Source organism: Nannobrachium achirus (genome assembly GCF_963921795.1).
Source record: "Nannobrachium achirus genome assembly, chromosome: 10".
NCBI classification, from domain to species: Eukaryota; Metazoa; Chordata; class Actinopteri; order Myctophiformes; family Myctophidae; genus Nannobrachium; species Nannobrachium achirus.
The window spans coordinates 44,060,789-44,081,757 of record NC_137819.1 but is presented as its reverse complement, the minus strand read 5'-3'; the positions used below and the strand labels follow the sequence as shown (position 1 = coordinate 44,081,757).

The 20,969-nt window shown below is 45.8% G+C and overlaps 1 protein-coding gene across 1 annotated transcript in view; it reads left to right on the top strand.

Moving 5' to 3' along the window:
* Nucleotides 1-5,290: 5,290 nt before the first annotated feature.
* The window catches only part of angpt2b (angiopoietin 2b), a gene marked incomplete at both ends in the record, with an annotated part of 33,869 nt that continues 18,190 nt past the window's right edge, over nucleotides 5,291-20,969 (top strand). The window contains 3 exons of the mRNA XM_080735515.1: nucleotides 5,291-5,674; nucleotides 15,094-15,249; nucleotides 17,927-18,048. Coding sequence (XP_080591641.1) covers nucleotides 5,291-5,674; nucleotides 15,094-15,249; nucleotides 17,927-18,048 — 662 coding nt within the window. The remainder of the gene's footprint in view (nucleotides 5,675-15,093; nucleotides 15,250-17,926; nucleotides 18,049-20,969) is intronic.

Here is a 20,969-nt window from a genome sequence, read left to right as displayed (position 1 = left end):
AAGTGAAAGGAGCTATTTTTTGTTCCAGATATAAGCCGTGTGAGGGGAATACAATTCAAACGTGTCCCTGTGGGTATTACGGTGTCAAGAACTTTGGTTGGAATCATTACTCTGTCACATATTCAAACTCACCCCCAACATATTCTCACCTCTAAAGCGCCATACGTCCGACGCGTTGTGAAGTACTGTACTGCGTCGGCGATAGACGCTTTGGGATTACCTACTGTGTCAACGGTTGGACGCATTGGGTGGTATAAGAAGAAAGAAAAAAAAAGTAGTTCCCGAAGCGAGATTCGATACCGCTATGAAGGGCTTACCGGTTTACCAGCCACCCGACGCTACCGCTCACGCCACTATAAACGACGGAGCCCTGCCGTCTCAGGCGCCGATGAACGCCGAGAGACGCCGCCGAGGGAGCGGCAGCGACCGAGTCGCCGCGGCGAACGGTGTGAACGGCGCATGAGCCGACTCAGCGGCGTTACCGAATTATGTGCCGTTATGGACAGAATAGTAAATTTTGACCAGGGGACTGCTTCCGCGTCTGAATACGGCTCAAAGAAGGGACTACGTTATCATCCACGTTGTCAAAGATAAAAGCACCAAAAAAAAAGGAATTTCCCAGTCGTCTCGTTAGCTCAGTCAGTAGAGCATGATGACAGCTAAACCAGAGACCCGGATTCGATTCTCCGTGGTGGAAAATATTCCAGTAAACACATGTCGGCGCATGCGTACTAAGACTCTCCGTTCTCGTCCTAAAACTCTCCGTTCTCGTCAGACCGTAGACGCAGTAGACGTTCCAAAGCGTCGCACGGGTGAAGCAGAAAGCGAGTTGGGAACGCGTCGGGAGGGTGACACAAAGAGGGTGAGAATGGGCTGTCGTCACCCCATACGGTCTGCACATCCATCTTACATTTAAACACGGTAAAATCCTCAGTGTTAATTGGGTCCATTTGGTTGCATTTGCACACTCTTGGTGTTAAATGAACACTGATAAAAGATGTTATCATGTGTGCACAAAACCCAAAGGTTCTGCCATAGGGAGATCACAGGAGCAGATCGGTGCGCGGCTGCGCGCAATGTTTGTCTCATTGTCTTGGCGAAATCTCATGGCTTGTATCGTGCTTGTATATTATTATTCATTTTTGCGACTCTGGAATTCCGGTAACAGTGAATACAAGAGAAGCGCTGCATTACTATCTGTGGCAAGACACAACACTGCAGGGATTTCTTGCTGCTGTGAACAGTAGTTCAAAGAAGATCAATTAATCAACCGACGAGTCAATGCTATGTCTAGCTTAGATCCACTGGGAAGCACGGCACCGAATTAAGCGAGTCACACATACATGTACATCCAAGATCCAAGCCGTGTATTAAAACATCCTCTTCTGTTGTCCTTGCCTCAGTCCATCTGCAGGGAATAGCATGTGCCCATGCATCAAACAACAGGCCTGCTTGTTAAAATTCTACAATCATCCATGTAACATGTATGGATTTACAGTTTTTTCTTTTCTTTTTTACGAGAATCAATCATGCTGTGCACGCTCACTGCAACTCTCCAGGGGATCGAACGGAACGGAGGGGTTGTTGTGCGTGCACGGATGTGTGTGGGCAGCCATGCACTGAGCTGCGTGTGCACACGTTCGCAACGAGTTGATGCGTGGTGACTCCATAGATTGGTAGTCATTAGCATGACGGAGTGATGTGGCCACACACTGGGTTTAAAGCCATGCTGGATCATTAAGCATCACATAAGACAGTCTGGGGAATGCCTCCACTCATCATGACTGTGCGGGAGATGAGGCCAGATATGGGGGGTGGGGGTGGGCGGGTAGTCGTGATGGCAGGAGCAGATGCTTGTATTCCCCAGCTGAAGCGGCGCCCACAATTGGTGCGATTGGCTGAGGCGCGCAGAGGGAGCGGCCAACGCGCGGGGGCAGTCCTCGCATTGCTCGTTGTGATAACCCAGGGGTCTTCAACCTTTTCAGGCCAAGGACCACTTATTCGAGAGAGAGATGAAGCAGGGACCCCCGGCCACAACCCATAGATACCATATAGTTTAGTTTCATCGTTTGACAGCACAATCAGTGTATTTTGGGTTCATCTAAATTTGTGTTCCCAGATATTTAACCACTTGAATACTTAATACTTGAATACTTGAGTACTTGAATACTTGAATACTTAATACTTAATAAACTTGACCCTTTCACTCTGTACTTAGTCTGCTCTTTTTCCCCTCTACACGAAACCTCTTTGGCTAAAGTTGGCTAAAGTTCTCAGAATATGGACGCTAGGGTTCAAGTGGTTAATACTGAAAATGAGAAAAAAAGCTTCTATCACACAAAGATTTGCAGGACCCCCTGTAGTAACTCTGAGTACCGCCTAGGGGTCCCGGACCCCCTGTTGAAGACCCCTATGATATTCCATCCACGGTGGCTTGCAGACTTGGACAGCATTCAGGACGACGTGCAAAGCCATCGTCTGCTCTGGCGGGCATTCGCTCAACTGACAGTTCGCTTTGGCACACTTTCCAAGCCTCAAGGCCTCGCTGTCGGCGTGCCTGGCTTCTTTCTGGTTTTAAAAGTCATGCATCTGTTGAAAAACCTGCACATACAGTACTCTGTACATGACGCTGAGTGAACCAACCCCGATCAGGGTGGCAAGGATAATCTGAGTGACATGTGTTCCTTCTTGTCAGGAGGAGAGCGTTCCTTCTCCACTGTGTGCTTTCTGCCATCTCTGTGGGCAATCACAGAGGCCCCGTGCTGCTGCCTTGGTGAGTTTGACGTAACAGAACATGGACATGGTGTACAGGAGAGTTTCCCAGACATGATGCCTCAAGGTTGCCTCAAGCCAGTGCTACAGACTTCAGGCTTCCTCACCCCTCAGAGCATGAGCTCCATCCCCTCTAACAGACCTCTACAAGTGGCTCATCTTGTAACAAAGGAGAAGCTCACACACACAGTAATTTCTGTTGTTAACCCACTGGAGTACCTCTCCCCTGGCTAACTGCCTAAGAAAATCAACCTTGATCTCTCATCCACCCTCCCGGTGATGCATTTACTCACCCAGACAGCCACTGAATGTGTACCCAAGGCCCCGGCAATTAGGTTTAGTCGTGTTGGGCACAACAACAAAAAGCTAAAATAACAAATCCAACCAGCCCAATGGAAACAAGCCCCTAGGGCTTTTTGTGTTATCCTTGTAGCATCATTGTACAAATCGTACCACTGTACTATTTGCAAACTGTTAATGAAGTATTTATCTATGGGGGCAATGTTGCTCAATTACTACCTACAAAAGGTAACCCCAGCTATGAGAAGACAGAATTGCACTATAGTTATAGGAGAGATCATTATATCGGCATCATAATACAGACAAGATAATCGTCACTGAGTTGAGGTTTCCTCTGTCAGGAGATGAGCGCTACAGTATGAAGTCCTTCCTACTGGTCTTTGGAACTTGATCCCCTTTAGACCCTGAGGATTAGGACTTGTGCACTTCTCTCGTCAAGCAGTAGCCCTTGAAATGGCTGACTTCATGTGGGAAAGGCCAAACATAATGAGACAGAGACAGACAGACAGAGAGAGGGACACACAGAGGGAGGGAGACAGAGAAAGAGATGTTTCCACTTCTGATTTTGTTGTTGTCGGGGGAGTACATTACAGCCAAAGCAATAAACAAAATGTCATGTCACATTTGTGACATGGGTGGCTTCCTGTCTCGTTAGCCAATGAGAATCCCACTTCTCCCCTTTCAAAAAGGGGCGTTTAATTAATGTCACCGCGGATTAAACCGAGCAATGTGGGTATAAGCGGCGTCTCCTGACCCGCTACGAGCAACGCAGCTCCGGGTCCATCCAGACTGTGATTGATTCGACTGACTAGGTCCACTATTAAAAGGGGGGGCAGGGGGTCATATCATGTAAAAAAAAAAAAAGAAGAAAAACAGCAGGGGGATAACAATGGGGGGGGGGGGGGTGGGGCGATTTATTAGTAGTGACAGAATCACAGGGAAAAAAGGTCTGAGAATGAAAACATAATTGGCTAGATTAAAAAAAATGTAATTTAAAGGTGGGTCATATAGGACTAGCAGGGAAAAAGAGAGAGACAGGGTGCGTGTGTGTGTGTGTGTGTGTGTGTGTGTGTGCACGCGCGCGCGCGCGTGTGCGAGAGAGAGAGTTGTTCCATTGTGGCAGTGAGCTGTGTGCTTTGTTGTGGCTTCCTGCATGCAGGAGAGAGAGTGAAGCCCAAGTTATATTTAGTTGCGCGCGGGTGTCGCGCACCGAAAATAGCCGATCTACAAGCTCGTACATCTGGTATCCTAGAGGTGCTATTCTCGGCGTGCGACACCCCGCGTGCAACAAAGTACAAATCAGACATAAGAGGCCGAGGGAGGGAGCGAGAGAAAGAGAGAAGGGTGGTTGAGTGATTATGTGCTGAAGGAGGTTTGTGAGTGCACACGTGCGTGTGTGTGTGTGTGTGTGTGTGTGTGTGTGTGTGTGTGTGTGTGTGTGTGTGTGTGTGTGTGGGTGTGTGCGTGCGTAGACTCACTACTTTAAGAGCTTTACCACTCTAACCCAACATCCCAAATCCTGCTGCTCCTGTCCTCTCCTCCCCGCCTCTCCTCTCTCCTCTCCTCTCCACTCCTCCGACCCCAGCGTGTGTGGAATGCCAGCAGCTCAAAGAGAAGAGAGAGCGAGAAAAAGTGACTCCTCAGGAGAGAGAGAGAGATGAATATTGGGAGGGGTGGAAGCTGTTAGTATCCTGCACTGAGCTGCCCCAGCTGGAACTACAATAGGAAACAATCTGCTTTATCCTGTGTTGTGTGTTGTTGTGTGGCGTGGCGCGTTGTTGCCGGGCCCTCGAGAGGAACGGCGAGCAAGCAGGGGTCAGGAAACTAACTGCACGTGCACAGAAGAGGACGACTCGCTCTTGCAGGACGGTCACGGCGCAGAGACGTGCACAGAGAGAAGGAGAGAGAGAGAGAGAGAGAGAGGGAACTGAGAGGCAGAGAGAGAGATAGAGATAGAGAGAGATAAATTGATAAAACAGATTTTTGTCTGCGGGAGCCAGGATCAGAAGGAACTCAAAAGTCTTGGGGGACAACTTCGAGAAAGTGTGAGAGAGAGAGAGAGAGAGAGAGAGAGAGAGAGAGAGAGAGAGAGAGAGAGCAAAAAGGTGAGAGGGCGAGAAACTCACCCGACACACTTTCTGACTCAGCCAGGTGGAACAGCCCTCTCTCCCCCACCCCCCCTTCCCCTCCTCTCTCTCTCACTCCCTCTCTCCCTGAGATGGGCGGCCCGCCGGCCCTCGTCCACCTGACCTACCTGGGCTACCTGTGGGCTGCCGCCACGCTGGGCGCCGCCTCGCGCCAGCGCCACCACGTGCAGCACGGCCCCTGCAGCTACACCTTCGTGCTGCCAGAGGTGGAGCACTGCATCCGTCCCGCCAAGGACGCCGCAGTCCAGGTCACCAACTCCCTGCAGAGGGACTCCCCTCCTCCTCCTCCTCCTCTGCTAACGGAGCCTCTACCGGCGGCCGACCCTGCCGTGGGCCGCCCCGAGCAGCAGGGGGCCAACAAGGCCCACGGCGGCGCCGCCAGAGCCTCCTGGCAGGAGAGGAAGCTGGAGAACCTGGAGAGCGCCACGGAGAACAACACGCTGTGGCTGCAGAAGGTAAGGCTGGACGGGCGGTGAGGGTAGGGATGGGACGATTATGAACATTTCATATCACAATTATTGTGACAAAATAAATCGTGATTTATGATATTATCGTGTTAATCAAAAGCCATTATCCCGGGGTGGAATATTTGCAAAAAAAATAGCAGATCTACAAGCTCACAACACGTCACGTTGCGACGTATACCTTTTACCAATTATAGAGAGTTTAAGTAGTACCGGATATGCAGCTCGGCAAATAAAAGGTGAATTGATCCCAGTGCATGACGGAGGACGATATCGCGATAAATGAAATCTCCACGATACGATTATCTTATGTGTTTTTTATCACGATAAACGATAATATCACTTATCGTCCCATCCCTAGGTGAGGGAGGTCGAGATCGACAACGGAGGCTAAAACTTTAAAAACAAACTATGACTTACACATCCCACGAAGCCTTGAATTCATGGAGATTTTTTTGTTGTTTTTGTTGCAATTCTGAGCCAATCATTGATGACTGGGTCATCCGTCAACCGGAGACTCTTGAGTCTCTTACCGGAGACCGCAGTGGTCATCAAATGAATTGGCTTAGGAATACGACAAAAAAAGAAGGCTTCATGGAGTGTGTTATTGATAGAAAATCCGTTTATGATTGAACTACTCCTTTAATTAACAGGATTTAATATTTTAAATGTTAATTTAATTTAAGGTAAAATCTTGCATTTTACTGTGTGTCAAATTGCACTCATTTAGATGACTGTACTGTATCGTTGACAATTTCGGCAGCTTTCAATGTTTTTGCAGACATCAAAACAACTACCAAATTTGCCCCTGGGAGGTGGTCAAATTCTCCTCGCAGAACAAAGTCTTATCTTATCTTAGTTAATCTTGCTCCAGTGTATGCTGCACATTCTCCTCTTCTCCCGCTTGCCCTCATCCTCTCATCTGTCATCTGTGCTCTCACCAGTTCCATTGCTAGGCTGGAAAGACCACAAGGAGTCAAACGCAAGCTCATGATGTCTATGAAAATTCACTCTCTGATATCAGCGTCTGTCACGCCTTCGTTATGCTCAGTGATTTGCCCTGATGCTTGATTTGTGCACATCTGGTGTGTGTGTTGTGTGTGTGTATGTGTGTGTGTGCGTGCGTGCGTGCGTGCGTGCGTGCGTGTGTGTGGCGTGTGTTTGTGTGTCAGTATTTAAGACCACTGGGTAGCTTCAAATCCCTGTTGCATGAGAGAAGAGAAAAGACAAAAAAACGAAAGAAGTTCAGTAATATCAGCGAGCGCCAAATGCTTCTCAGACCGTTAAACCTGCTTAAGTAGTGTTCCCCCCACTGGCAGCGCACACGCACACGCGCACGCGCACACACACACTCTCTCTTACGTCTTGCAGGCTCAGCCACATGCTTTGCTTCATTTATAAAGCAAAGTCTGCAGTCAGACACTCCCCTGACCTGGGCTCTGCACTAAACTTCACCAAAAAAAGATAACACGTTTCCTCGACGGAGCATTTGTTTATCTGCTGGAAGCACATTTTAGCACGTCTGGTCTCCAGGCCACTGGCCTTTTGCCGTGCCATTTGGCCCTTATCCCGCCAAAACCGGGAACGCATCCGTTATTTCTTTATACTTTGACTATTTAAAAATAGCAGATCTACAAGCTCGCAAATCTTTGAAAATATATATTTTTTAAAGTGAACATTTTAACTCAAATCTTTGTTTCTGAGGGGGTCCCTGGAACAAAATATTTTGAGATGGGGGTCCGCGGTCAAATACATATAATTCTAGGGGTCCTTGACATTGAAAACAAAATACATTTTTAGGTATTTTCCAGGTCTTTAATGGGTTATTATGGAACAAGTCAACTGAAGTGGTGCGATACGGAGCGGCCTCACAATAGGGCTTGCAAGTTGCACTGCTAAGGTCATCAGCTTCCAGGATCAGCGTTGCATTATTGTTGGTGAAAAGACTGGCTGAACGTCCACCCTGCATCTCCTCCCTGTTTCTATTCCTGTCCACAGGGTGTTTATGTTATACAATAATCCTCAAAGCCATTTTTAGGCATTGCTTTCTGTAGTGGTTGGACTTGTGAAGGGCCAGATTAGTCTGTTCATCCCGTCCCTAAAAAGCACTCAGGTCATCACTCCAAGCAGATTCCTACACTCTTCTCCCTCTGTGGGAATGACACGGCCAATTTACACTTACAATTTAGGCATTTAGCAGACGCTCTTAATCTAGAGCGATTTACAATAAGCAAGGTAATACATCCGCTGCATCAACATCAATACATTGAATGCATAGAAATAGTAATCTAAGAAAAAACATAGGTAGACTAAGCACCTATTCAGTAAAAACTAAAATCAAAAAACAAACAAAAGTGCTATGGGTTAAGGTGGAGTCTGAAGAGGTGAGTCTGAAGAGGCGAGTCTGAAGAGGCGAGTCTGAAGAGGCGAGTCTTCAGACCACAGCAGAAGCTAGGGAGTGAGTCTGCAGTTCTAATAGCAATGGAGAATTTATTCCACAGATTGGGGGCCAGATGGGCAAAGTGTCTAGGTCAGGGGTTAGCGAGGGTTCTCCTTCCCTGTGTTAGCTGATCTGTGTGAACGGGTCTCAAAAGTCTGAAGACATCTCTTCAGACTCTACCTCAACCCCTAGCACTCCTCATGCCTTATATCACTTCTTGTTGACTATTTTTGATCTATGTTAGTTATACAAACAGTACTATGCAGATGTGTGTTGGTTACTTGTTCAGTTATGTCATTTAGATAGCATGTTGCCAGACATATGCTTTCTTCAAAACACAGTCATTTGTTTACTAAGGTTCATGCCATTTATTCTGATAAGAGGGTCTGCTTAAATGCTTAAATTGTTAATTGAAAATTTGAAATAACAGTATTGGTCATTATACAGTATCATTATGTTGAAATTGGCAAGGGAATACTAGCGTATTCTGCTGAATACTATCAAATATCGTTCAAATACTGTAGGTGTGCTTACTTTCTAATAGAAGTAAAAGTAAAAAAGTAGCTCTTTTAAAGACTGCATAGTTAGTTTCATACGGTCACTATGAAAGGGACAACGTGGCATCCGTAACCATTTCAATATGAATATGCCCTGCCAACCAATCCCTCTCCAATTCAATGAATTCAATTTATTTAGTTTCCACGTCTGACAATCAGGGCCTTTCTTTATAATGGAAAATCTCTCTCTCTTCCTTTCTGTCACCTCCATATCACGCGTGCTCCCCACACTCCCCTTCCCTTTGTACTCCTTCCCTAGCCCTCCTCTTCTCTTTCCACACTCTGTAATCTCTATAAATCTCATTTTGTTCTATCTATCTGGATGGGATCTCTCACCGAGTTGATGATGAATGTGTCTCCTGTCAAAACCTTCACTTGTCTAGTGTCAGAACTCCCCAACAATGTCTGTCTCACTCTCTTCCTCTTCATACGCGTGTCGCGTGCACTGCAGCCATACACACTTGAGTGTGCGTGCGCGCGTACACACACACACACACACACACACACACACACACACACACACACACACACACACACACACACACACACACACACACACACACACACACACACACACACACACACACACACACACACACACACACACACACACACACACACACCCTATGAGCTGGAAACCTGGCTCTCACGTGTAGGTTCTCCTGAGAGGGTTTCAAACGTTGAATGGCTTGAGTGTGTGTGTGTGTGTGTGTGTGTGTGTGTGTGTGTGTGTGTGTGTGTGTGTGTGTGTGTGTGTGTGTGTGTGTGTCGTGTGTGTGTGTGTGTGTGCGTGTGCGTGCGCGTGTGTGGTTAGATTTCTGTGGGGGAAATAAATAATATATTCTTAACAACTAACCCGAACGCTCATCACAACCTGAACAGCCATCAGCTGAGTTCCCCCTGTGGGATTAACAAAGGTCTCCCCTCCTTAAAGGGCCACTTCACCTCTGGAACAACTAGATCTTATTTTATTGTTGTTTGGGACACAATCAACACAATCCTGAGTTATTTTTTGTATTCAATCTGTGTTTTGAGATATTTTAGTATTTCAGCTTTGCTAGTGATGCGTTTTGCATCATATGATGCAGCATGATGATGCAAAATGCATGTTGTTTGGGATTGTGTCCCAAACAACAATAAAATAAGATCTGGTTGTACCAGAGGTGAAGTGGCCCTTTAAGGACCCGCTAGGCCTAGTTCCCGGACCCCACTTTGAAAAACCAGTGCTCTAAGAAAGTGGTTTTGAATGTGGGGCCCTCAGGGTTCCTCAGATGGTTCCAAATGGACCCTTACAGGTCTGAAACGAGAGTCATGGGGGTCCTTGAAATAAAACAAAGCTTAAAGAACCACCCTTTCTAAGAAATGCTCCATCTGGCAGCTTCGTTCTCTCTCTCTCCTCCACAGCCCTGATACGACCTGTCAAGGAGGCTGACGAGAGCCAGTTTTATGCCTTCCATCTAAAGAGGAAAGCTCAGCTGAGACACAAGCCAAACAGGTCTGTGGGTCTGTTACTGCAGTCTGTCTCTATAGGATGCCGTCCGGACGTGGAGACTGAAACCTTTCGACACCCTTCAGCACCCAAGGCCAAAGCCATGCATAACTGATGGCTGTGCTGGTGAGACTCCCACACAAACAAAGCAGGACCCGCGAGTGCAAAGTTTCCGTTATTTAGGCCCTAGAACAGTGGCCTTTAACCCCGCATGGAAAAAGCTTTTCAACACCTAACTGATTGTGGCTATAGCATTCAGGAAGACTTGGTTATGTATTATGGAGGGACGTGTTGTGTGTGTGCGTGTGTGTGTGCGTGTGCGCGTGTGTGTGTTTGTGGACTGCGTGCGTGTATGCGTGTGTGCATTTGTGTGTTTATGCCAAACTTGCTGACTCGCTGTCAAAGCACCCCCACGATGCTACGGCCCTTCCAGTGAACCTCACTCTGATATAAAAGACTGAAAGAATAAAAGACAAGCGTGCGCGGCCGCGCGCATGCACGCACACGCACACACACAACACACAATACACAGACACACATACACGAATGAATCCACAGCATTCTGAAATGGGATCTGCAAGTGGTTGGGGGCTGCAGATTCCTTCGCTGGTGTTTTCATAGTTTCTTCAAAGTTTCCTTCTCTTCGTGCACAATACATGTCCCTATTCAACCCCCCACCCCCATCTAGTCCCCTCCACTCTGCCTAGTAACGGTTAGTTTAACTCGGAGAGTGCAAACATGTTTACATTTCTTCACTCTGTGTGAAAGTAACACTGAGGATTTAACTGTGCGATGATGATGTCCTCGGGGGCTTTTGAAAGAGGGGTTGTGCGTGCGTGTGTTTTCCTTTATACTGGCTTTAGGAGGGCTCATGTCAGATCATGCGAACACAGTAATATTGCAAGGGGATCAAGGTGGCTGCTGACCTGGTTCACTCGCTCTGCTATGCTTCATCGAGGCTGCATCCTTCATCCTCGTATACGCAGTTGCCTCTGAAGGGTTTTTGTATTATTTGATTCACTAATTGCCTTTTTTCCCCGTCCCATTTCTTCTCTCGCCTTAATTTCCGCACGTTCTCTTCCCCTTCTACAGCATTATTGAGCCCCCCTCCTTTACTGCAACTAAAGCTGATTTACTCATTATGCGTCCTGAGCTTGTAGATGTGCTTTTTTCACCATTGAGAAATTGTCACGTGCTTGTCTCGTGCACACACACAACCGCCCGTGTCAAGAGTTGAATTGTGTTCAAACATTTTCCTACGCAGCATGCAGAAACTAATCTATTCTCATGAGGAGCACAGTAAGAAAAGCCCTTTAATTGTGCATAAGACCATAAACCTTTAAGTTCATGACCCCCATTCCTTCCCAGTGAGGATGCGTCTCCGTGAAGTGATCAGTCAGATCACTCGTGTGATATCCCCTCCAATCAGATCCTATATACTCTGCCTTGACCTGTCATTAATATTTGGCAGGCATAATCCCACAGATTATGCATAATCGTCGTTGTCGTGTGGAAACCTCGTATCTCCAAGTTTCTCATTTGTACGTTCTTTCGCAAAGTAAAGCCCTGCTTCATCGTACAAGGCGGTCGCACAAAAGTAGTGAAAACAGCCGATCTAGAAGCACACAATGCCTCACGGTGCAAGGCGTTGTGTTCTTGTAGATCGTTTGTTTTCACTAGTTTAAATCATTTTTCAAATGAAAAATGCAAAACGAACAGTTTTGGACATACAAGGTTTTCACCCGACGCAGACGATGTACTGAGAGCGAGGAACAAAGCCGTTCATTCACTCAGCAATTATGATATCAAGTAGCCTAATACAAATCCTCCCCCTGTTTCCTTGGTGCCCGGGCCCCCCTGCTGTGCTGCTTAGACACACTGATGACAGAATGTTGCTACATTCCCGCCGTGGATTATCTGGCCAGATAATGCCACTTCTGAGAGAGCCAGGGGCGTCACAAGGGGGGGGAAGTGGAACTGAGTTACTATAGGGCCCAAGGTGGAGGGGCCCTAATTATTTCATACTTTAGCTATTGAAAAATAGCAGATATACAAGACCGCAGCGCGGCACCGAGTGCCGCGCTGCGAGCTTGTAGATCTGCTACTTTTGAAAAGTCGTGAAAATATGTGTGCCAATCTTTGAATAAATGTATTTTTTAAGCGAACATTTGTAACTAAAATTTTGCTTCTGGGGGGTCCGTGGAACTAAATATTTTGAGATGGGGATCCGTGGCCAAATACATATCATTTTGGGGGCCCTTCACATGAAGAAGGTTGAGCACCTGACATAGAAACATATGTTTAAAAAACAAAAACAAAAAAAAAAAAAAAAAAATCTTAGGATTTGAAATATTCAAAGACTTGCATGATTTAACTATTGAAAAATAGCAGATCTACAAGCTCGCACTGTGAGCTTGTATATCTGCCATTTTTCAATAGTTAAAGCACAAAATAGTGCATAATAATGCATTCCCAGTTCGTGGGGGGGCCGCTGTGAATCCTTGTACCCAGGGCCCATAGAATTTGGTGCGACACCCCTGGAGAGAGCTACAATAAGGGAAAAAAGCACGTCTACAGTTTGGATCGGGCCTTGGCAGAGCGTGCAGCACCAGTGAAGCATGGACCGAGGCTCTATCACGGCAGGGTTTAATAGGAACACTTTGATGAGGGACTGGCTTCTGATAGCGGCTCCAATAATGGAGGCCCATTATGTCACATGGATCTCCAGTTGTCCTGCTTTGGAAATGACTCTAATCCTCTGGTAATCTCTGCATGGCATTCATTATGAAAGGATCCGTCTCCGGTCCACTGATGCCTCCTCACGCTCCATTTTATGCTCCGTCTTAACGACGGTGTCACGCAGCCCCAAAATAGCCGATCTACAGGCCCACACACAAAAATGTGTGAGATGGATTCATGTAGAGAGTGAAAAGGAGTGAGACAAAGAGATTACCACAAGTGATTTACTTGCCATTTCATCTCTATTGGCTGCTCCGATTAGCTTATTATGCTCCCCAGAAATAAATAACAATAAGAATAATAAATAATAAATAAATGTGACGGTCACGCCTTATTATATTCCCGGCGAATGTACGTTTTCTTTATTGAGAAAACAAACAATCGAGTCCCTTTCAAATGTGCCTCCTCTTTCGTGATTAGCCACTCATTAGCTGGATAATTGTGAATATGCACTCTTTTAGCGACTTCATTTTCCAGCAAAGGGATTTGGTGAGTGAAAGTCTGATCCTGTTCTCCCCGGAACAGCATAAATATTAATGTCTTCCCTTGCGTAACCCACTCCGCTTTATTACGAGGCACACAGGCTGCCGCCCGTTAAACGTCGAACAAAATTCCATGGCTCACGACTGGCAAACGTTTCAACTAAAGCCGCTAAGCGCTGGCTGAATTCGTCTTCCATATGCCATTAACTCAAAACAGCCGCATTAATAAAATAATCTGTTTATTGCCGCGAGATGGATGGCACTCTATTTTTATCTCAGCTATGGAATAAAACGAGTTTCCGTTTGCCCTTCTTGCCCCCGAGCCAGTTGATTGATTCGACTGTGTGAACAAGTGTCCCCGAAGTCCCGGTCACAAAATGTCACGCGGCAGCCACTCAGGTATAGGGGCAATCACGCTCTATTTCTAAAATGCCATTAAAGTTACTCTTGCACCATTGTGCATATTACATATTAGTTCATTTCATTAATGCGAGCGTGGCATTTGCCTGAGGTAAAGCCACGGAGCGCAGAAGAGAGAGGGATGAATTGATGGATAGAGATATTAACAGTTGCCTTAGGGATAACTGGGCCGCCGCAACTTCCACCAGAGCACCTGAGAACAGGGACGTGCAGAGAATGTTAGAAAGGCAGGGGATGAAATTTCTAAAAAGGCCTTTTGGTGAAAATATTGAAAATAGCCGACCTCCAAGGAGGTCGGCTATTTTCGGTGTGTGATACCACACTGAACTAAGCATAATCAAGTCAATACTACACAGAGAGGGCAATTCTTCCAACATAAGATGCTGCATTCAAGTTCAGGAGAGTTTGGACAAGGCCATTTCTCTTGAATGCTGCCTTCAGGTATGGCATGGAAAGAAGGCATTTGCATTTCTTTCACCATAGTAAAAACTGCATTCATGGTCTGGAGAGGGCACTTTTTACAGACGGATAAAAGGGCAGGGGCTCAAGCCCCCTTTGATGTCTATGTGTGCACGTGCCTGCCTGAGAACGACGCGGTGACAAGTTCAATATCACCTCAACTTCCTCCTTCACGCACTGTCAAACTGTTGTCAAACCCTGAGACTTCATCGTATCATCAGCATGACTGTCTGTCACGGCAGAGATTAACCACTTAAGCCCTCTTTTATACATAGCCCCATGCATTACCTCCCCCTTCGCTGTAGCTCCATGAGTCAGTCACATTATATCATTGTCATTCCAGATTAGGGGCTGCCCACCAATAATGACCCATTTTCCAATGTCATATAAAACATGTTTAAAGGTAGTCCAAAGTCCTGCAGATTTTTTACAGTCTTTAGTAAAAACAGGGTGGTAAAATTAAAATCCACTGTGAAACTGTTTAAATAGGGTTTTTTCACGGCCTGGGGTTTTTCACAGCCTGGGGTTTTTCACAGCCCGTGCAGAACTCAACACAGAAGCAGGTTCCTGAACGGCAGGGCAACCCCTATTGGATTAGCAATGCTACCATTATGTAATATAGACACGAGCTACTGTACAGCAGTGGTTGAGGTCACAGACAGGGATCTCGTGTGCGGAAATATCAAAAACAAATGCGCTGCGAGTTTGTCGCTAATGACATGCCGAAACTATACTCATGCCAGGTTTAAAGTGTTTGCAAAACCACTAATTCTTACAACGTGTGGCGTTTGACTTACGATCCATGTGTTGTAAATAACCCACAGCTGGAGAACTACATTCAGGAGAACGTGCGCTCCGGAATGGAGGAGATATCAAGGAACGCCGTCCACACCCAGACGGCCGCCATGTTGGAGATGGGGACGAACCTCCTCAGCCAGTCAGCAGAACAGACTCGCAAGCTGACGGATGTCGAGACACAGGTAAATTAATCAGGGAAACTTCAACAAGCACTCGCATCGCGAGGCGCTGCGTGCTTGTACATCTGCTATTTTCACTACTTTTGTGCGACACTGTTTTTAACATACATTTAACATACAGATTTGAAACTTGGAGCTATGAGGTTTCTTCCTGACAGTGACGATTTGGTTGCTGTCGAGCGGAAACCTCATATCTCCGGGTTTAAAATTTAAATTTTTTCGTAAATTAATGCTCTACTTCATTAACCACTTGAACCCCAGCATTGGTATTGTGAGGAAAACTTCCACTGACAATAGCAGACCGACAAGCTCACAATGCGACGCAGATAACAGAAAACAGAAACAACACTAGCATTGAGCCCTGAGGGACTCCGGATACCCATATGGGGTTCATGTGGTTAAACAAGAATGTCACTAAATTTTTTAGAAAATAGCACATGAGTTTTTCACCCGACAGTGACAATTTCAAAATTGTGGGAGCCAACAGTCTGTCTTTCAGACTACTTTGGAAGCCCAGTGATTGGAATGAATGGACTTTAAATCCTTTAGAGATACTACACAACATGTGGTCACAACATGTGTTACACGCACGCATGCACGCACGCACGCACGCACGCACGTCAGTGGTCAAGATGTGGATTAGTAGCTAATTGGATGAAATCACATGTCACCAGAGGTACTGTGCTGACACGCTGCTGCTTGGAAACAGGCTGTGTTTTGGGTTCTACAGACACTGATTGACACAATGAGCTGACAAAGGGTGGCTAACAACAAGCCAATTAAAACATGAAAGGCAGTATCACAACACAGATGTCTAATCGTGCCACAAAGCTGTTATTACAGATTGGGCTGTTTTGATCACGCTATACTTTCATTCTGTGAGCATAAACGTCCCTGTGATGGATGGATAACACAACCTGCATAAACATTGTTTTTTCTTTTTCTTTTTTTTTTGCCGCTTTTAGCAAATCTCCTCTTTCATCTGCGGCTTCAAAACATGACCCTGGGGGAAAGTGAGATAATTACTTTTGATTGTGAGTTTGATGAAGGCACATCATGGGCCTTGTATGAAAGTGTGCAACATTATAGATTTGTTAGCTTAGCTTTTGATCCGCTTCACATTCCTTGAACGCACAGCAGGGGGCCAGGCAGGAGGAACAGCAGGTAACGGTACAAAGAGAGGAGGACAGGATGAAAATGCATACGGGAGCGTGTCGATATTGCGACGTAACATTTGTTCGACGTCTAACTAACCGCAGCAAAACTATGCCTAAACCTAACCTTAAAACCTAACCCTAACCCTTAAGCCCTTTGCACACAGGCGCGTTTATCCGCACGGATAAAACGGACAATTAAAAAAACAAAAAAAAAAAAACAATGATTCTCTACGACCTCATGCACACCGGATCCGAATTAGCCGTGCGACGAGTGGCTGCGGCCATGCGTTTTTTTCTCGATCGAACCCAGTTCGATTTGTGCGTCTTGTCGCATGCGGTAAAAAACTCATCACTCCTTTTATGACTCCTTTTGGGATCCGCAGCGCCGATTCCGCACAGCATTGCACACCAAATCCAATGCGTTTTATTCATGCAGCAAACGAAAAAAACGCAACTGTCCTGTGTGCTTTAGTCGAACTAATGGGATGTAGAAATATCAAGATTTACAAGCTCACAGCATGTCAAGCTGTGTTTGGAGCTTGGAGATTGACTATTTTCAGTGTGTGACACCCGCGATAATCTACATTTAGAACACAATGAATTATATTTTTGTTGTTGAACAATACCAGAGACATTCCGCACAAACACAGACGATGGCTTATGTGTGAATGCTGAATGTGGGATTCTGCGCCAAGATGTGGTGAACAAACTGGGACTGTGGGAAAGATAAATACAAGTGTTTCTCTGATGCTCCCCAACTGAACCGCAGACAGTACTTTGTATAGGCTGTGGAAGGTTGTGTTAAATTGTTCTCTATCTTGGCACAGCCTAGTGAAGGGGCCACTACAGTGAACAACAGTGCCTAGAGCGACATTCAAGTGTTGAACCAGTCGTCAATGGTGCTGAATGAGCTCAGGGGTGGCGAACAACAGGGGACTTATCTCTGCTTTGTGCAGGGTGACACTGGTACAGTCATTTCCAGGATGACTTTTTTGTGCTAAAAGTTACCGCTGGTCCAAGTTCAAGTCCAACAGTCCCTGACGTTACTGATAGCACGTAAACAGCCGGTCCTGACGTCAACCTTGACGTCACTGTTATCGCGCCGAAAGCAGGGCCTGATATCACTGATACCGTACACCTGGGTTACCACTCACCACCCATGTTGTCCCTCTGCCCACTAAAAGGAAGCCCACTCCTGGGCCCGTGCCACCGCCAGGGGTTGCCAGTGACATACAGTACATGTAGGCATCATCTTTGCGGCCGTCCTCTCGGTGCTAGGTGGAGGCGTGATTGGCTATGTGGTGTTTTTGAAGTACATGTACAAGGGGAAGAAAAACACTACAGAGAAACTGTGATTGATATTAAACAACAGACAAAGAGACATATTGGAGCCACGCCATTCCCCTGTGGATCCCGAGATTCACATGATTTGATTTTCTTTTTTTTTTATTTAAACACTGACTAACCACCCTTCCATCCGTCAATCCATTTCCCTGTTTGTACCAATCTATACGGTGCCTTAGGTGCTGAACCAAACGAGTCGCCTGGAAATCCAGCTTCTAGAGTACTCACTGTCCACCAACCGCCTGGAGAAACACATTCTCCAGCAGACCCAGGAGATCTCACGCCTCAACGACAAAAACAGGTAAATACGCTACCCTGGTAGGCTATAGAAAAGTTATATTCCAAGTGATTTGCCATTCTCCAGATATACGTCTCTTAAGTGCCTATGAGTGAAATACAAAATGTTCAGATTGAACAGTTTTATTACGGTTATTAATATAGTCCTTTATACAGTAAATTAGAGGCACCAACTGTAATAACATGTCTTACAGTGCTCCACAGACAGGAACCATAGGAGTGCACTTAATGGTCATATATTCTGCATTTCGTCGTTGTCGGGTGGAAACCTTGTATGTCCAAAACCGTTGGTTTTGTATTTATCATTTTAAAAAACAGAGAAAATAGACGATCTACAAGCACACAAAGCCAAAAAAAAAAAAAAAAGATACACATTTGAAACTTGGAGATACGAGGTTTCTGCCTGACAGTGAGGATTTGTGTGTGTGTGAGTGTGAGTGTGAATGTGAGTGTGTGTGTGTGTGTGTGTGTGTGTGAGTGTGAGTGTGAGTGTGAATGTGAGTGTGCGTGTGTGTGTGTGTGTGTGTGTGTGTGTGTGTGTGTGAGTGCTTGTAAATGCATGTGCGGGGGGGGAGTGGGAGGAAGGGGAAGGGGCGGACGCGTGATGGAGTGGTTTCGCCATTCTTCCCTCTAGGAACGCAAGGTCAAGCCGGGGCCAGCTGCAGATGCAGGGGGTTAAGGACAGGCAGGCAGGCGTTGTGAAGGAAGCACTTGTTTTCTCTCCCCATACCTCCCTATCTGGTTGTTATTCATCCCATCCGTCTGTACCAAGTCTGACGGCTGCACAGCTCCGCCGACACCTGTTACAGATCTGGCCCCGTTTCCGCCCTACGGCCCTCCGTCCTTCATGCTCCTGACATGGACCCTGACGTGTAAATAAATGGATGTGTCTTATAAAGGGCAACGGCCATGATTTGGACGTTATGCGATCAAGGAGGTCACCGTGGACCCACGGTCAGGCACAAGAGAAATAAGCATTTTGAAGGGGATGTTGTGAGTGTATCCCGCTGATGATTCTGTAAAGGCTGTGAGACGCTTCCAACTATAGAAATGTTTGTTTTCACAGAAATGGCATACGGCTGCTGTATAGGGCGAATACATTTGTGTAACATTTTATAAGAATTGGGAAAAATAACTTGTGTTCCAATGGATCCAATGTAGTTATTCAGTCAAAAGCTAGTTTCATTTCATTGTTTAAATATTTACTGCATACTGTACAATCTACAGACATTATTTCAACCTGGCATCCCTATTTGGTACATAATGGGTGAAAAACATTTTCAAAAATACATTTCAAAAATAGTAAACAATGCCATACAACACATTATGAGTTTGTAGACAGCCTAACTACCTTTGTACGACACATTCATACATCAAAGTATAAAATAGGACATAAAAAAAAGCTGAAAAGTTTTATGTACTGACATTTTGTGCTTAAAGCTATACTGTGTAAGATGCTCAACTAGTGGTCAGTAGCCCTATAGCAAACCGCGGTCGCGTTCGCGTCTTTCGCCCGTTTTTCGTACCTTCACACCCCCGCGTCTGCCTCCACAACGCCGAGAGCTATCTTTAGAGGGGTCCCTGGTTCCTGTGCGTTCAGGCATTCCGGAGAAACGGACTACTTCACCCTGCCTGGTAGGCGAGATTACCTTTTGAGTAAAACGACTACAAATATGGCGACCCCACTTCAAGATGCGCTGTGATTGGCCGGTAGTGTACCATGTGTGCATGATCGGCGATGTGATTGGGCAACGTATACACAACGTATACAGATGATGCAGATTACGTCATTTTGGCGCGAAATCCGGTCCACGGCCAGGATCATAGAAAACATATAAAGAGAAGGCTTCAGAAGCTGAAAATAACGGAGTGGGTGTTCTAAAACTTTAGCGATTTAACAGTTAGGACAATTTTAAGATTTGTTTTATAAAAAAAGTTACATGGTACAACTTTAAGTAAAAGTACCAATACCACAATGTGTACATATTCTGTTACAAATAAAAGTCCAGTATTCAAAATTTGGGTAAGTATACATAGGACTGAAGGGGTTAGGCCTACAGTATGAACTGTATTAAGAATAAAAATCTAAAGTAACTAGTAACTATATGCTTAGATAATTGTAGTGATGCCTCTGAGATGTAGTAGAGTAGAAGTAAAAGTACAGAAAATTGGAATCACTCCGTTAAAAAAAATCCTTGGTGCAGTACTTGAGTAAATGTAGTTGCTTTACACCACTGCTGTCTGACAGTGACTAAATAAAACAGCAGTGGGGAGGAACTGCAGCAGCTCCTCTGTGAGAGGGAGAGTCATCTAATTGCAATAGATCCACATTACACGGTTGTTAGCGCGTCAGTTTGAGCACCCATGATGTAATGCAATCCAAATGTTCTTTATTGAACTTAGCCCTAACAAATCAAACAGTCCTTAACTGTATCATGAGAGTATATAGACAAGTTTTCCCCTGTACCCGAGGTGAGAAAAACAAATACAAAAAAAACAAAACAACAACAACAATACACTCTCATCAAGCGTGCCTTTGGGAATCTATGTGAATCGACAATACACTTTCTCTCTCTGGGCTCATGAAGACTGCATGCTCGTAGCAAGAGATTGACTAGCATCGGTGAATGTGTGCTCGTGCGCGCTTGTGTGTGTGTGTGTGTGTGTGTGTGTGTGTGTGTGTGTGTGTGTGTGTGCGTGCACGAGGGGAGGGGCGGGGCTGGAAAAGCTGCTCATTCAATCTGGATGGTTGGATTGTTTCAATAAATATCTATTGCACTCATTAGTCAGAGCCATAACGATCATGCAGCACGGATTTATGATGTTCATTTGGAGCTGCAGACCTTTACTGCAGGCAACTCACACGCATGCACACACACGCACACGCACACAAACGTACGTGCACGCACACACACACACACACAC